This window comes from Sciurus vulgaris, assembly GCF_902686455.1.
Source record: "Sciurus vulgaris genome assembly, chromosome: 3".
Classification (NCBI taxonomy): domain Eukaryota; kingdom Metazoa; phylum Chordata; class Mammalia; order Rodentia; family Sciuridae; genus Sciurus; species Sciurus vulgaris.
Genome location: NC_136463.1, coordinates 27,516,542 through 27,534,390, shown reverse-complemented (window position 1 = coordinate 27,534,390; position 17,849 = coordinate 27,516,542). Strand labels below are relative to the sequence as shown.

The window sequence follows — 17,849 nt, the reverse complement described above, 5'->3', positions numbered from 1 at the left end:
ACAGCTCCAGTGACTCACAGCGCTGTGGGGGTCGATTTTGGGGCGCTCCATGGCAATGGTGATGCAGTTGAGGAAGATGATGACCAGGACCACATGGTCGAACATCTTGTGGGTGATGATCCGGTGACACAGGAGGCGGAACCTGTTCCAGGACAAAGGCAAAGTCTGGGGGGGAGTGGCGCCTGCAGCCCCCAGCCCTGAGCGCTCTGCCAGATGGAAGCCACCTGGCCCCCAGGCCTTTCACTCACACTCCCAAGGCAGGAGCTACTTCTAGTACCCCTGGGTAGCACTGCAGGCAGGAGCTCAGGCCGGCACTCCCGACCTACCTCGACTGAGGAGGGAAGATGTAGGCAGACCAGGAATCACGCTCGCGGCAGCAGGCAGGGAGCCGGGCTCGGATCCAGGCTCGGAGTCTCTCCCCTTTGCTCTGCGGAATAGCACTGGAGCGTGAGCAGGAGCAGACCTCCCGGGTGCCCCCCACTCCTCAGCAGCATCTGGTCCGCACCCCCACCTCTGGCCCAGCCCTCTGCCTTGCTTCTCTTCCCTCATTACTAAACTATATCCAGTCTCCCCCTAAGCTCTGTGAGTCCCGCTCCCCTGGGCACTGCCCCCTTCTCTGTCTCCCCTTCCTCCCCTGCACCCCTTCCTGAGGTGCTCCACTCTCCCTACCCTGCCTCCAACCCAGCCCCCTGCCTGCCCTCCTCCTTCCCTCCCTCTGGGCTTGGAAGCCCATGGATTATTCCACACTGCGCTCCTCCCAGCTGCCTGTTCAGACACACCTGGGCAGAGGAGACATTGACCCTTTTCCTCACGCGCTAACCCTGCACCCGAGTCCCGGTGCCCATCCATCCCCAGGGTACAGTGGCTGACGAGGAGTTGGGGGAGGGTGGATGGGTAGGAACAGGCTGGAAATCAAGGCTTGTGATCAGGACCAGATGAGAAAAGAGAACGGGAGGGGGGACATCAGTTTAGAGGGATGAGTGATGGGTCTTTCTGAGTCACAGGGGGAGGGCCATGAAAGATTCATACACATCTGCCTGAAACCATTCATATCCACCAAGGACGGCAGAGCCGCAGTCCCGGGCATGACAAGGACCTGGGGCTCAGCGGGGTGGCAGAAGGACAAAAGGGGCTGCTGAGAGGCCAGCTCAGCTTCCAGGGCAAGGCACCTCTTGAGACCCCTCTGGCTTGGAATGGTAGCACACACCCCGCCAGGCCAGGCGCAGTTGCCCTCTCTAGAGGTCGGGTGAGGGGTCACTGTGCACATGGGGCCTCACCAGGTTGCCCTCGTCATCACCATCATCCCCATCCAGTGGAGGGTCGTCGGGCTGCAGGGCCTGGGCCAGGCGCCCAGAAGCCGACTTGCCATTGCAGTCCTGGTGCTCGGAGGCGGAGCTGCGCCCGCTGGCTGTGCGGTGCAAGCCCGGCACTTGCAGGGTGTCCGGCAGGTCAAAGGAGCTCTTGGCTTCCCGCTCCAGGGAGCCCCTGTGGGGACGGTCACTGCCCGCTGGACTGGCCCGCTCCTCTTCCGAGCTCTCCTCCTCATCCTGGCTCTCCCGGCCCTCCCCAGACAACAGGGACCTCCGCTCCCCACTTGGGCTCCTCCGCTTCAGGCTGGGGGCGCGGCCAAGGCTGTTCCGGCTGGAGCGCCTGCTGGTCCAGCTGCTTGCTGCGCTCCAGGGGCTGTGTGGAGAGCTGCGGGCACTGGGCTGGGGGTGAGCAGAGGAGTGGCCTCAGTTACGGTCACTTCACACGCACTCCTCTCCTATGATCCTCCCTGTTGTGACACCGGGTGTAGAGGTGTGAGCAGGAGCCTGCTCTCAGACCAGGGCTCACCCCATTCGGCTGCACGACCTGGGGCAAGTTCTTAAACCTCCCTGTGCCTCCACAGCTAAAGCCAATAAGGCAATAACATTTGTTCTTCATTTAGTTGGTAAGAGAAGTATTATCATTGGTGAGAGGCAGTAGAAAATCATAGTGAGAAGAAACTCAAACGACTCAATGGCAAGAAAATAACCCGATTAAAATAAAGGGCAGAGGGCCAGAGTAGACATTTCTCAAAAGGAGACACTCAGGGCTGGGAATGCAGCTCAGTGGTAGAGCACCTGAGCAGCGTGCAAGAGGCCCTGGGTTCCATATGTAGTACCAAAAGAAGAAGGAAGAGGAGGAGACATACAAATGACCAATGGCTGACAAATACAGATGAAAAAGATGCTCAGTATCACTGATGATCAGGGGAATGCAAATTAAAACCACAATGAGATATCATGTCACACCTGTTAGAATGGCTATTACCAAACAGATGTGGAGAAAAGGGAACGCTGCACACTGTTGGTGGGAATGCAAATGATGACGGCTATTATGGAAAAACAGTATGGAGGTTTCCCAAAAAGCTAAAAATAGACCTAGCAATCCTACTCCTGGACACAGGTTGAAAGGATTTGAAATCAGTATGTGGCAGGGACATTTGTACTCCCAGGTTCACTGTAGCACTATTCACAATAGCCAAGATATATAATCCAAGTAGCCACCCACTGAGGAATGGATGAAATGAAAATGGGGAGCATGTGCACGTGCAAACACATGCACGCACGCCCACAATGGAATACTATATAGCCTTTAAAAAGAAGGAAATTCCATCATTTACCTCAACATGGATGAACCCAGAGGCTATTATGCTAAGTGAAATTAGCCAGGCACAGAGACACAAATACTGTGCTATCTCACTTAAATGTGGAATCTAAAAAACTCATTCAAGTAGAGAGTAGACTAGTGGCTCACAGAGGCTGAGGAGATGGGGATGGGAAGATGGTGGTCAAAGGGTACAGAGTTTCAGTTAGACAGGAGGAATACATTTTTGAGATTTACTGCAATAACATGGTGCTATGTGGATTGTGTCAATTAGCTTGACATAATCATTTCATAACATCTACATATATCAAAACATCCTAAAAATATATACATTCAATAAAGATATCTAATTATTTGTCAATTAAAAGTAAGTCTTTGTATTAAAAATTAAAAAAAAAAAAAAACAAAAACTGATGGTGAGATCTCAGGCTCTGACACCAGCCTCCAGGACTACAAGTCTGGTTCTGTCACTCATTTCAGCCATCTGAGAGGCAGGTCCCATCTGCAAAATGGGGACAATGATGGTACCCGCCTCCTAGGGCTGCCCCGAGGATTAACTTCACTTAGAGGCTTATGAGCAGGGTCCAGAGCAATGTCTGGCACAGAATCAGGAGCTAAGTGAGGGCTCGCTTATTACGACTAGGTGTGAAGGAAGCAGGAAAGGGGGACAGGGCATCTGCCTCTGTTTTACAGAAGAGATGCAGAGAGGTTGAGTTTTGCTAAGGTCACTCTGCGAGGGGACAGTAGAGCAGGATTAGCACCCTACTCTTTGGTCTCCAAAGCCAGGGAGCCTTCATTTGCCTGCACAGCCAGCATTCACTGCTCTGGGGTTTATCTAGGCACGCCCAGGCCCTGCCTGATGCAGGGCTCTGGAACTGTTGCCTTGGACCCTTCTCCATCCTCTTCCTCCTATCCTTGCTGTGTCTCTACCACTGGACACCCAGGTGCACTCCCTACCGGTGACTTCATCTCGTGGACTGCCCCAGGTTCCGCAGACCCACTGCTGCTCGTGCGGCGGGAGCTGGGACCCAGCGCCTCGCCCAGGCCTGTGCTGGAGCTCTTGGGCAGCGACATGGGCGTGGCAGCCGTGTGGATGATGAGGGGCGGCAACAGGCTCTTCTGCAGCTCTGGGTGCTCGCCCAGAGACACCACTGCAGGGGGAGAGAGGAGAGAGCCTGAGTCCACTCAGGGCTGCCCCAGGGCAAGGGGCTGCACCCTCAGGACAGGTACTCACGGGCCAAGCGCTTCTTCCTGTCCCCATCGCCATCCACGCTGGGTGAGAAGAAATCAGGCTCTGACTCGGATTTGGTGGCATCTCCCTAAGGTGGGGAGCAGTGGGCCATTAGGGCCCGGGCCAGGCAGAGGTCACTGGGATGGACCAAGGTCTTCCTTTCCTCACACACACACACACACACACCACATATACATAGGCCACAAGAACCAGCAACCACACAGGAGGCATGCACTGGTGCAGACCAGACCACCCAGGCTCGGGGCCCAGGGCTCCCCAGGGCCCCCAGGACTCTGCCTCCCACCAGCCACACTGTGAAAAAGGCCATGGCTATCCTGAGCCCACAGCACTACCAGCCTGACTGGACTGGCACCAAGGCTGGCTGGGGGGAGAAGGGGTGGCTGGGTGGGTGGGTGACATAGGCTGGAGGAGCCGGGGACCTGGGTGCAATGATCACTAGAACCTCAATCCTGAAAGTCCCCTCCAGGCCCCCTACCCTCTCTCCGTGGCTCCCCTCCCCTGAGCCTTAGACCCCAGGACCCCGGTAGGAAATTGAAAGACCTCAGTCAGAGCAGTGCAGCCCAAGGACACCACTTCAGTCCCTCTGCTTCTGCCCCCGCCTTCTCCAAGCTCTGGCCCCATTTTTTAAAAATTTCTCTCGTCTTAGGGATAGTTTTTTACTTCCTTCTTAGCAGGTCAGTAGGTTCCCCAGTAATTACACACTTCTCCTTAAGAAGTTATTAAAAAATACTTGATTGCTACTTTTGATAAGGACATAAATATTGGGTAATTGGTGTCTCAGGGGATCATTTTCATTAACTCAGTTTACATCCCTAACGAGGCCTTTAATTATCAAGTGGGATCTCCAGGGGGCTGCTTGGGATGAGCAGCACCGTGGGGTCCTGTGGGAATCCTGACTTTGCCCCAAATTCCAGTTCTGGTGCAGGAAACGGCAGGGCACAGGCTCACCATGAGGGCCAGGGAGAAATGTGGCCTGACGTAGCTGACTGGCTGATTAGGGGACCAGAGATTCAGAGGCGAATCTGAAATTCTGGTACATTCAGGCAAGAGCCACGCCCCATTCCTACATCCTTCAAGGACTTGTCCTGAGTGGAGGCCGTTTGGGGTATCTCCGGTGGGGGTCCCAGGGTGTGGGGGGAAGGGGAGAGAGATGGGGAAGCATGTTCCGCCGCCACAGGTCTTGACTCCACTGAAGCCGAATGTCTGGGACTCCTCCAGGACACACACACGGGGTGCCCCACACACGTGCACACAGAGGATTCTAAGTCCCTTCCTTCTCCGGTCCACCTGCCGGCCTGGCAGGGATGGGAATGTGCCCCTTGCGGGGTGATGGGGGCAGAGACAAGGAGGCTCCTCCCTTCCATGTCCTCAAGGGGAAGGGACTTAAAATCGAAGCAAACCTCACAACACCAATGACCACCACAGCTACCACAGGTTGCACAGCAGCTGAGCGTGAACACGAGCACAGAGACACGGAGGCGTGGTGGAGGGGGCACGGGCATGGGGCATGCCAACTCGTGATCGCGTACCTACCCCCTGGGAGTCGACAGGCAGCTGAATACAGCTTAACTGTCCACTCGCATCTTCCCGTTTGCTGATTTCCTACAGGGAGAGGGGGAGGCAGGGGAGGGCCGCTGGTCACAGGCTCACGGGCCTTCAAATATCAGCAGTGTCCAAACAGGAGGAAGAAGGGGAGGCTGCACACCCCTCGGCAGGGGAAATGAGAGACACCGGGTGGGGAGGGGGATGGGACAGGACGGCCTTCCAGAATTCAAACCCAGGCCCCCAGGCCAGAATGAATCTGAAGGGTGAGGGCAGAGGCCGTGAAGATGGGGACAAGGGCAGTGAAGGATGGAGCCCCCAGTGATCAGCTACCATGCATGGACGGTGTGCTGGGCAGAGCCAAACTGCCCCATCAATACAGCTCACTTCCCTGAAAGGCAGGAAGTGCTGCCTCTGAGACCATCTTACGGGGCTGACTCTGGAGGTCAGGAGAAGATAAGAAAATGACTTGAATCATGCAGAGTAAGAAGGGGACGTGGCTGGGAACCCACACATCCCGCTCTCCCTGGCTCTGAGGCAGCGGGTGGGGGAGGGCAGGGAGGACGGGAAGAAGTGGACAAAAGCCTCAGACTGGCCTCGACAAGGAGCAAAATCAGGCCTCATGATTTCTCAGACCCTGGGTCCAAGTCCCTTCACATCAGAATGGATCCGACTGCTCTGTGTGGGACGGGATGTGACAAGTTAACACTGGGATGATGGCTAAGATGTCGTTTGGTATCAATTAAAGGCCGCACATGGGGCCTGCTGCCTGTTCATTTAATTAAGTGTGTTGATGATAAATATGCAGGAATTCAGGGCACTGCCCCCTACGAGTCAGAAAATCAACAGCCAAGCAGTCTCTGTCCCCAGGGCCACCTCCTCCCGGCTCTTGGCATGGTGGCAAGGCCAGCAGGGGAGTTACCCTTAAGGTCTCCTGCTGGTGAAGTCCACCAAAAGGGGAGCAGCCTCCCCCTCCACCAAGGAAGGTTGTCTTATTTGTAAAAACAAACCAAAATAAAACTCCAGAATATCACAAAGGCAAAGCCAGCCTCCCCTACCAGACTGTGGGGCCGCCTGAAACCCCATATAGAAGAGGGCAGGTGGCTGTGGAGGTGTCCAGGTCACTGACATTGAGAAAGATCCCTCACCCCTGCCACCACACGCAGGACAATGGAACAGCTGGTCCAGGCCCTCACACGAGCACCTCAGGACCATGGCTGCTGTTCACCTCCAGGGAGGATCTTAAAATGCTCCTCCATCCCACCCCACATCTGAAGCATCGCAGCCCCAGTCGCCACGGCGAGGTGGTACCCTCCTGGAGAGGGTGTTTATATCCTGAAAGCTGAGGAGGCTGTGGCCCCCTGGGGTCCTTATCAGACCCCCATACTAGAGCAGTTCACAAGCACCCAGCAGGGCCAGGGTGACCAGGCCAGGCACAAGGGCCAGTCAGCTCCATTCTCACACTCAGACACCACTGCTGCCTAGCAACCAGGCCAGCTCAGCTGCACTCGATTTAACAAGGTGCTAAGAAAGGCTGAGTGGTGGGGAGCGGGCTGTCTGCACGGGGCACCCCCAGAAGTGCCATGCTGGCTGGAGGGCAGCGAGGGAGAGGAACTGGCTCTGGGTGTTTTCTAGTTCCCTTCACAGAGTTCCACAGGAATTTTTCTAGAGGCTTAGCCGTCCAGAGCTGCTGCTTGGAAGGGGATAAAGGGACCCATCCCCACTCAGTTCATCTTCCTGCGGGCCATAAGCAATGACCCAGAGTGGGACTGCAGACACTCTGACTCTTAAGAAGTCCCATGGCACCCCTCAGCTCTTCAGGGAAACCCCAAAGAAGCATCCCATTCCAAGGAGAGCACCAACGGCCCTCCCTCCCTGCAAGAAGCCCAGCCACCACCAAAGCCTCCCTCATAGGCCGCCCTCTGCCACCCAGCAGGGAGGAAATGCGATAATGGATAACTATGGAATTAAAACGGAAGCAGGGAGAAAAGGCCAGTGTGGGACAGATGCACCCGCACCCCACCAGCCTGGCCTGGCCCACGGGGAACAGCCCTCCCTTGCAAGGCTGGGAAAGAGTCGGAAAATAGATTTTTGTTTTTCCACCGTGTGCTGGGTATTTATAGACCAGGCCGCAGCGGGAGTTTTCATCCGGGTCACCCAGAGAGAACTGGACCAAGAGCTTCTCCAGGCCCAACCTGGAGCATTTCTAGGTTGGTCCAACTTGCCCTGTTTGAGGTGCTAGGGTGATGGGCTAGGGCTGGGGGCTTAGGTGGGAAGGGAGCAAGAGCTGAGAGCCAGGAGGGGATGCAGTCCTCGGGGCAGACACTGCACCCTGGCACAGCCAGGGCAGGATCAATGTAAATCAATATTAATTGATGACGCTGCCTGTGACGAAGGTGATGGAGTCTGGGCTGGAAATAGGACGCTCATCTCTGCCATGCCAGCAGCTAATTGGGTTCATTTCTCACCCTGGGCAGCTCAGCCCTGCCTGGGCTCTGGTGGCATCTTCATCAGCTCAGCCTGAGCTCAGATGACTTGCACACAAGCCTCCCACACCCCCTAATTGTCTCCCCCCCACCAGATGTCCCATAGAGCACTGTGCTCAGGGTCCAGCTGCACTGTGGGCCCGACCCTTGGCTCATTTGACTTGGGGAAAGGTCTAGCTGGTAGAGAGAGAAGCCCACAGGTCACTGACCTATAACCCAGGGACCCCACACAACCATCCTATTTCCCACAAGAGAACTGCGTGAGACCAGGCACCTCCCCCCAGCCACTCCCCAGGCCCCTGGCTTAGTCTGGGGTGCTTCCAGCAAGTCCTCACAGTCTGCAGCAGAGGGAGGAGGAGGCTCAAGACAGGCAGCCATTCCTCCTGGAAGTCGGACTGCCCCGGGCAAGGAGTTACCTCTGCCTGGAAGCCCTCCACCAGGATGGCGACAAGCAGATTAAAGAGCACGTAGTTGCCAAAGGTCATGAGTGCAATGAAGTAAAGGGCAGCCCAGGATGAAGTGGAGGCCATGCCGTTGTACAGGACTTTGTTCCAGTCCTCCTGGGTCAGGATCTGTGTGGGCAGAGGGTAGGAGTCAGGGCCTTGACCAGGCACCCAACCTCCTCTGCTCACCCCCTGTCTTGTGACCCTCGCACCTGAAAGACGGTGACGATGGCCCAGAGCAGGGAGTCAAAATTCTTCCGGTCTGGTAGCGTGTCCCCATCCCGCTCAGATGCAAACTTGCAGCCAAAGAGATGCATACCCAGGATGCTGAGGACACAGGGAGCCACAGACAGGGTCAGGGCCGAGCGCTCTCCACCCCGGGCCTCCAGCCCCACACCTGGCCTGCTAGCCGGCACTCACCTGAAGATGAAGATGAAAAGCATGAGCAGCATGCAGAAGGTGGCCACGTTGTCCATGGTCTTCATGAGCACCACGAGCTGCCGCTGCAGCGCAGGCAGGAAGCGCACCAGCTTCAGCACCCGCATCAGGCGGAAGGTCCGCAGCACCGACAGGCCGCCCCCCTGCTGGCCCACGATCTCCCACACGCTGCGGGGGAGAGGGGAGGCAGGTAGACTAAGCCCTAGTCTTCCCCTGCCCTCCCTTCCAGAGATGCAGCACACCTGAGGGAACTGACCAGTCCAGGGTGAGAGAAGGGGCATGGATGGGCCCTCTGGCCTCCAGGCAGGAGCCCCCAAGGTGGTAAGGATTCAGGTAATGGTCCCAGCCCCCTCCACCCTTCCTGGGCCAGATACCTCCTGGCATCAGGCAGCCCTCTCCCTAAATCTGGCCAATGCAATTGCTTCGAGTTATGGAATATTTGCTTTGTTCTCTTTTAATGAAATCTAAAGCCAATTCCAGAAAGCAATAAAGCAGTTCTCCTGGCCCTGGGCCTGGGGGGCTGGAATACTTTCCCAAGGTCTTGGAAACCCTAAAGCAAGTTGCCGGCGTCTGAGCTCGTTTCCAAGCACTTTGCAGGCAGGGACATCTGGCTGGGCCTCACTCCTCTTCCAGCTCCTCTCCAAAGACAACTCCCCAGTCCGCACCCACCCCAGGCCTGGGTAGGGTCAAGGACAGGAGGGGAGAATGGAACCCATGAGCCCCCATTTCAGGAGAGCAAGGTGCGGGGCTGGCGCAGAGGATGGAGCAGAACGCGGAGCCCAGAGTCCCCTGCCTGGAGGGAACAAACAGCAAGGCCTGTGGGTCTGTGGGGCCTGCCGTCAGACTCCCCGACCCCAGAGGAACAGGATGCATGGCCTGTCACCCCAAGCCACCTTGCTGGCATTCTTCCAGCAAGAGGCAGTAGGGGGCAGTCATACCTGATGACAACGATGACACCATCGAAGATGTTGTAGGGGTTCTTGATGTAGCCAAAGGGACCATACACGAGCAGCTTCAGCAGCATCTCCAGGGCAAAGAGGCTGGTGAAGACGATGTTGCTGATTTCCAGGGCATTGGTGAGCTCCTCGGGCTGGAGGGCAGGGGGGCATAAAGCACCATGCTCAACGCTGAGCCCCCCATCCCAGTCCTCCTGAATATGGGGCCCCAGGGAGGAGGAGCAACCTTGAAGGGTAGGAGGTGCTGGATGCCTTGGCTCATGGCAAGAAGACTCAGAGGGTACAGGAGGAAATGCACTTAAGGGCAACCACCCTGGGAAAAGATCACATGAAACCAACTCCCCAGGGTTGGGTCTCAGGTTCTGGGGCCACAGGTCTACAGGAGGCCTGTGTGTGGGTTCTGCTGTACCTCCCCTTGGAGCTCCCAGACCATTCAGTCCTGGACTGCTGAACCAGGACAGTGGCCCAGGATTGCAGGGCGATGATTCTGGCTGACATCAGATGGCTGTGGCCAAAAGCTTCACATGCACACCCAGTCACACAGCCCCACACGAAGTCACACGTGTTCCACCACCACTCTGTGGACTTGGCAGCTGATGGTTACGCTTGCCTCCTTCCCCACGCACGCATGCATGCAAACACGATGCACACATTCCCCGTCACGCACGCCTTGATGGGCAGGAGGGAGCCCCCACAGGACGGGAAGGCGCCAGGACTCCTGGGATAATTCTAAGCCTACCCTGTCACTCACTTTGTGACCTTCAGCAAGATACTCAACCTCTCTGGCCAAAAGACTGGAGGTAATTCCAGGGACTGGGCTTGGGAACAAGCCTACATCCTAGAAAGGTCCTCACAAGAGCAAACAACAAACCCTTCTTGCTTGCCATTCTCGCTCACCAGTCACTTCTTTTTCCACATGAAGTGCCTACTGAATGCCTAGCAAGGCACCAGGCTTTGAAAGGCTGTAAAAACACGCCAGTCACTCTCATGCCTCCCAGGAGCTGCGTCTAGCTGGCACCAGTTGTACACACACTACGCAGTCAAATAACCACAAGGGGCCTTAGACCCTGCCTCAGTGCCAGGATAAATGACCCTGGCGGTAAATCCAGGAGTTCAGGGGAGAAAAGGTAAAGGGTGAACACGCTGGAAAAGGCCTAGTCGGGAGGCAGCCCTTGAACTCCAAAGGATGAGGGGAGGGATACATGGGCAACAGGAACCCAGTTCTGGCTGGGGATAAGAGAGGAGTGTGGTTGGGCAGAGGGCAGAGATGTGGCTGGCCTAGGGCAGCCCGCTGCCCATCTGACAGTTAAAGATAAAAGAAAAGCCCAATGTTCACAGTAGTTCCTCAAAGAGCCTGAGTTGCCGAAAGAGCCACACGAGGCCCTCCTTTCGTCAGACACCTCCTCCTGCTCACCCAGCTGCCTCGTCTGGCTGCCCAAGCATGAAGCCAGGTCCCGGGCATCACCAAATGTATACTAATGGCCCCAATCTGTGTGGCCAGGCTGGGAGAGCTGGAAGGAAGGGGCTTCTCACTTGCAGATAAAGGGCACTGGAGGCCTTGGGGCCATGGCTGCTCAGAAAGAGACACGCTTTCAATCTGCGCACAGGGTTTTCTCCAAAGGCAAGCCTGGGGGCAGGGCTAGGGTCAGCAGGGAGGGCAGAGAGCCAGCTGACCAGAGGGTGAGTGGCCACAGAAGGAGCTGCCGTGGCACAGAGCCTGCTGCTCTGGCAGATCTCAAGCAAGTCTTTGCTCTGCAGACTGAGTGGGGGCAGTAGGGGCACTGCCACCTGACCTACTTAATGGGGTCACCCAGAGACGGGACCTTTAGTCCCTCCAGTGTGAGCACAGTGTAGGAGGCAGGGAAGTGGCCAGTGTGAGTGCAGATAAAGCCCAGAGCACAGATGGCCTCTGACTAAGTGGATCCTCTCCCCTGCACTCCCAAGTCCAGTCTGCCAGGACATGGTGGTCAGGGAACCTGCCTCCCCGTCACTCTGCTGCCTGCTCAGTCTTCGAATGGAAAAGAATAATGAGCACAAACCACACAGGTGTGATGCTTCACAGGTCCCTGGCTCACCATGTGCTTCACCTCATGCCTTCCCTACAACAGCTCCACTGTGCTATTACACAGGAGCAGAAGAAGTCAAGGGATGATGGATGTCTGGTGTGAAGTCACAGAGCAGGAAGTGCCCGGGATAGGGCCCGATTCCATATCACCCTGACCCCAATAACACAATACAGTCAGGATTCAGACCCAAGCCACAGGGACAGTGAGGGGCCTAAGAATCCAGACACGAGATGGACTGAGTAGATAATGTATCTTCTAATGTTTAATTGTACTTTGAATCAACAGAGATGAATGAATATAGAACAAGTTGAGCCGCTTTGGGTGGCACATGCCTGTAATCCCAGCAATTTGGGAGGTGGAGGCTGGAGGATGGCAAGTCTGAGACCAGCCTCAGCAACTTAGCAGGCTCTAAGCAACTTAGTGAGACCCTGTCTCAGAATAAAACAATATAAAGGGCTAGGGAATGTGGTCCAGTAGCTAAGTGCCCCTAGGCTCAATCCTTTGTACCCCTCCCCCCAAAAAGAACAAGTTGATATGTAAGCATAGCTGAGGAACCACATTTAGTTATGGTACACCTCACCTAACTTTAGGTCATATGAATTACACAGGTTGAGCATCCCTGATCTGAAAATCCAACATCCAAAACTTTTTAGGCACCAATATGACGTCGTAAGCGGAAAATTCCCACCTGACTTCATGTGACAGGTCAGAGTCAGAACACAGGCACACTAAAAATAGCATATAAAATTACCTTCAGGCAATGTATACAAAACACAGACGACTTTTGTATTGAGACATGGGTCCCATCCCCAAGATATCTCATCACATACATGCAAATCATCCCAAATCCCAAATCCGAAATACTTCGAGTCCCAAGTATTTTGAGAAAGAGGCTTCAAAAGAATTACTAAAAATAAAAATTAATACTTTCCTTTAAAAAAAAAAGTAGCTGAAAACACCATAACTTTCAATACATATTTACTCGATTAATGGATCTTAAAAGGACTACTGGGCTGGGGATATAGCTCAGTTGGTAGAGTGCCTGCCTCGCAAGCACAAGGCCCTGGGTTCAATCCCCAGCACCGCAAAAAAAAAAAAAAAAAGGACTACTACTGTGTGTGGTGTGCAGAGGGGTTGTTCTCGTCCTGCTCTGACCTTATCACGGGGCTCTCAGCAGTTGGCACCGACAGCTCGTGGACAAGGGCACACCTTGCTCACCCGCATGCTGACAAGAGGTTCACCGAGGATGGTGCAGGGCAGCCCTCAGGGCCTGCAGCATGGTCCCCATCCAGGAAAGACAGCAGTGAAGTCTGAAACCCCATCCAACCCTGAAAAGCAGCTCCATTCTCCAGACACAGGGGCTCCTGACAGGTGGAAGGGGCCATGTAGACTCCCTCAGCCCTGCCCCCTCGCTCCCTCACACACTTCGGGGCTATGCTGCTTCCTTTCCAGGGCCCAGTGATCCACGGAAAAAAGCCTCCCCCAACCCCCACCCAGACAGCCAGATTGGTCCAAGTTACTAAATTGGAGACTGGGAACGTTCTGCAAATACAGGACAGGACACAGAGACACAATCTTAGTAACATGGTTGCCCCAGGGACCACAGCCGTAATTAAGCCACTGCTGCCCGGAAGGGGCAGAGGCAGAGCCAGCTTCTGCCAGTACCCACCATGGTTTCCACTAGGCTGAGGACCTTCCTCCCAGGATTTCATTTCCTCCATGCTCACAACCCAATGAGGCAGGGGTGTAGGCCTCCCCAATAGCCCAGGTAACTGAGGCTCTAAAAGGATTGGGAACTTGATAAGGGGACATGGCTCCCTTAAAAAGGGACACATTTGAGTCTTTGGCACTTTCTTTACGTCGTTACCTCCAAGACACTCTCTACAAGGCTGTCCCCGCCACACACCCAGAGAAATCAGAATGCACACAAGCCTGTCCGAGTCCAGCCTTCCCTCCCTGACTCTCTCCAACTTCAGAAATCCCTTCTCGGGTCCAGCTGTGTCCTCCACACTGTTCACAGAGGGCAGGGCCCACTGGGTGTTTGCATGAGTTGAGGGCAGCGGCCTGAGCTTCTGCATCCAGGCCCCCACTGCTTCTCTGTGCTGGTGCACACTGTAAACTTCCCCTTGTCCATCTCCCCCCACCCCACCTTCCCCTCAGGCTGTCACTTTGCAGCAACTGTGGCCCCAGGAGAAAAGTGCCTGGTACTTCCCAGCTCCAGGACACCCCTGGGCCCACAGCAGCTCCTTTGGTGAACCTTTACAGTGTCCTCTGTGTACAGAACATTCCTAACACAAAGGTGGGGTTCAACCTGCACACAGGGGTCCTGCCAACTCTAAGACTTCCACCTGTGTGACCTTGGGCAAGTCCCTTCAGAGTCTCAGATCCCCAGTGGTCCTTCAGTTAAACAGTAACACCACCTCACCACGAGGCTGTTCTACAGAACACGCAGCCCCCTGTGGAACTCGCAGTCCTGGCGCCTTGCTCAGGGGGCCCTGTGGGCACTGCCGGTCAAAGCAGGCCTCACATGTAGCAGGACAGAGCATCGAAAACCAGGAGCCCTGCATCAGCTGAGGTCAGTGGGCCAGTGGGCCAGTGGGAAGAGGCAGGAGGGCGCCCGGGCGGGCATCTCCAGCTGGGGGTGGCAGTGCCAAAGGAGCAGGGAAAGGGATGTGCAGGGAGGGCCCAGGAACCAGAATCCAGTGGTCTGGCCAGACCAGAAGGTGAAAGGGGTACGGGGGGGTGGGGTGGGATAGGATATTAGGTTGGTAGGCCGACAAAACGGCTTCCATCCCTGCCTTAAGCTGGGCTTGCCTCTGCTGCCCACAGAGCCACCACTGAGGCTCAGGGTGCCGGGTGGTGCTGGAGATGTGCTAAGCTGTGTACTAAGAAGATTAATCTGGCCACAGTGGTGGCAGCATGGGAATGGCTTGGAGGGGAGAGACGAGGACCAATTAGGGGACACTGCAGAGGTCTAGGCAGGAGACTGAGAACCAGTCTGGCTGGCAGTGATGTGCCTTTCACAGAAAAGCATAAGGGGTAGACAAGCTTTGCTAGAGCTGCGGAGAGGGCAGGGACCAGTCACCCTACTCCTGCTAAGTGCCACCTCTAGCTCCCATCTTGTCAGCTCCACCTGCTCCACTGAGCCTGAAATCTCTGCTCCCCGACTGGGACTCCTCACCTCACCTCACCTCTGCATCTGGAGGCCCTGCCTACCCAGCAGAGGGGGTCCCGGGGGGCTGCAGAGATGGGATAAGAGTCGCTGAGTAAGGAGGAGGCAAGCTTTCAAGGAGGTGTGGGAAGTCAGGGACACCCAAGTGACAGAAGGTTCCCAGGGGGACCTTGGGGCCTCATCCTGCAGATCACTGCCTTGCTCTTCCCCTCTCAGCTTGGAACCTGGCCTCTCTGAGACACCTCTTCCAGCATCCTCATGCCCACTGTGGCCCACTCAATGTCACTGTGCCCACAGTGACTCCTGACCAGGGGCAATGCCAAGGGCTGGCTTTAGCTCCCCACCACTACCCAGGCTCCCCAAGGTTCCCCTAGTAAATACACAAGTCAGGTAGGCATTGTGCCCCAGGGTCTGGCACAGTGCCCCAGGGTCTGGCTCAGCCTCCAGATCAACAGCCCAGGCCCTGGCTACTTAGCCTTGCCCTGCACCCACCTGAACGACCTCTAAACTAGAGCCCATGGTGGATCTAAAGGCTGCCCTCAGTGCAGACTTCAGAGGGCCAGGTAAATCCCCACGCCTCCGGCTTCTCCCCTGCAGCTCTGGAATTGCTGAGCACTGCTATATAGAGTCGCAAATGAAGCTGTGCTGACTGGACAGGTGAAGCCTACTGGGTGGCCCCAGGGTGGCTTTTTGCCTTCCCTCAGTCCTGTATTCTCCCATCTTTGTGGGTCACCATTGCTGTCCCCCTGGAGCTGCCCCAAGCCTTCCCATTTCCCTAGCCCCAACCCCCACCCACCTGCCTCCTGCTCCATTGCTCTGGGACCTTCGTGCTGTCCTGGAAGGGAGTTGCCCCCTCTGCACTTAGAATCTGATTTTCTGCGCCCCCCACTCACCTTACAGTTACCCCGTATCCCTCACTTCTCTGCTCTCCTTCCTCTCTGCTGAAATGCAGAAACCTGCAGGAGTCCAGGACCAGGCGCCCCTGAATGGGGTGGGGGGGAGCATCTTGCTGGCTTTCTCCAGAGACCATCTTCTCTGCCCTCCTCCTAGTGGATACCTTGACAGCCTCTGTCTGTGCTGGCCCCTCCCTCATGGAGTCTAGCCTCCCCTGGCTTCCCTGACCCTATGCAGCCACCTTCTGCCTCTCCTGGGACTCCTCGCCCTCTGCTCTCCCCTTGGGCCAACATTCCACAGGGTTTAGTCTGAGCCCGCTCCTCCCCACTTGGCGCCCTCCCTCCACCATCACCCCCCACTCCCAACTCTCCAGCTGTCACTGGGGTGTAGAGGACACTAAACAATCCCCCTCCAAGCCCCAGGCTTCTCATCCAGAGATCCAAGGCCTGCCTGATATCCCTCCCAGCATGGCCCACAGCCATCTCAAACTCAGCACATCCAAAACAAATCCTCTCACCTCCTCTCCCAAACCTGCTCCTTTCCCCAGCTTCCTGGCTCCACCGTTCTTGGGTATTCTGTATTGGAACCTCAGGGTTATCTAGGCTCATGTCTGCCCTTCATCCTTCGCCGACAGTCAGATGCCCAGGCCCACAGACCCTGCCAGTGGGACTGCTATCCTCCGCACCCCTCACTCTCCCGGCTGGCCTGACTTGGGGCCCTTGCTGCCTCTGATTTGAACAATAGAAATAGCAGGCCCCTCCCCATGCAGCTTGCACCTACTGAAGCTCTGGCTTCCTTCAACACTGCTGGGCTGGACTCATGTCACTGTCACCATCACCATCACTGTCAATGTCACCCCTACCCCTCTTGCCATACCACCCAGTGCATTTATCCGTCAGGCTTCTAGAAGGTCCCCTCATTCTTCCACTTGGACCTCTCTGCTCCTGCCCCAGCTATCAATTCCACTCATCCCTCCAGGCTCCTCTCTAAAGCCACCTTCTTCACAAAGACCTTTCAAGTCCCTGACCTCGGTGTGAGCACCTCTCCTCCATCCCCAGAAGGGCCCTTTATGGCATTTGGCACCAGTGATCCATGGGTAAGAATGACTTTTCCACTAGAACCCACACTTCTCGGGGTCTCTGTCTCTGCTCCCCAGTCCCCTGGTGTGGTAGCATTTTCTTCTAGTGTGCTGTGCTCAAGAGGGACTGGGGAAGCCTGGAGCCAAAGCATGCCTGAAGGCACCCTGCAACCAGGTGTCCCCGCAACAGTGTCCTTCCTGCTACCACGCCCGAGCCTCCTAGTGGGGGCTAGGTCAGCTGCCAAAGGACTGTTCCCCTAAGGCTTGCTCTTCCTCCTAGCCCCAAACTCCTCTACCTGGAAGACAAGGGACAGGTTTGGGTGGAAGATGTCTATGAACCCTTGCCCTCGAAAGCCACACTTGGGGTATCTGCATGTGTATGTGTTCTGGGGAGACAGTTTCTCAATTTTCAGTAGAATTGAAAAGTAGCCTGTGACTCCCTGAAAGAACTGAGACCTGGCCAGGCCTAGTGGCACACACTAGTCGTAATCCTAGCAGAGCCTGAGGCAGGAGGATTGCAAGTTTGAGGCCAGTCTTAGCAACTTAGGCCCTAAGCAACTTAGCAAGACCCTATCTCAAAATTAAAAAAAAAAAAAAAAAAAAAAATATATATATATATATATATTTAAAAAGAGCTGGGGCTGGGGCTCAGTGGTGGAGTGCCTGGGGTTCAGTCCCCAGTGTAAAAAAAAAAAAATTGAGACCTACCACGTCTGGGTCCCCCCGCCCTACCTCTAGCTTTCCTGGCAGTGAACAGACAACCTCATTTATAAATAGAAACCTCTGGACATGTATCTGGAGTGACAAGATGGGCCCAGAATCTGACCAGTGAGAGAACCATCCCCTGCCCTGTCCTCTCCTGGCTTGCAAGATCATCTACCTTGGACCCTT

The 17,849-nt window shown here is 55.6% G+C and overlaps 1 protein-coding gene across 22 annotated transcripts in view; it reads right to left on the bottom strand.

The window, feature by feature from the left end:
- Window positions 1-17,849, bottom strand: part of CACNA1G (calcium voltage-gated channel subunit alpha1 G) — a 63,599-nt gene that overhangs the window by 24,306 nt on the left and 21,444 nt on the right. For 13 of the 22 annotated variants that reach the window (XM_079133492.1, XM_079133513.1, XM_079133497.1 and 10 more), the window contains exons 10-19: window positions 9,731-9,882; window positions 8,775-8,960; window positions 8,567-8,681; window positions 8,328-8,483; window positions 5,417-5,485; window positions 3,866-3,950; window positions 3,589-3,782; window positions 1,278-1,709; window positions 327-427; window positions 19-142 (exon numbers count right to left, since the gene is read on the bottom strand). In XM_079133492.1, the coding sequence (XP_078989618.1) occupies window positions 19-142; window positions 327-427; window positions 1,278-1,709; window positions 3,589-3,782; window positions 3,866-3,950; window positions 5,417-5,485; window positions 8,328-8,483; window positions 8,567-8,681; window positions 8,775-8,960; window positions 9,731-9,882 (1,614 nt within the window). The remainder of the gene's footprint in view (window positions 1-18; window positions 143-326; window positions 428-1,277; window positions 1,710-3,588; window positions 3,783-3,865; window positions 3,951-5,416; window positions 5,486-8,327; window positions 8,484-8,566; window positions 8,682-8,774; window positions 8,961-9,730; window positions 9,883-17,849) is intronic. The other 9 variants (XM_079133509.1, XM_079133500.1, XM_079133512.1 and 6 more) reach the window with 1 other exon arrangement.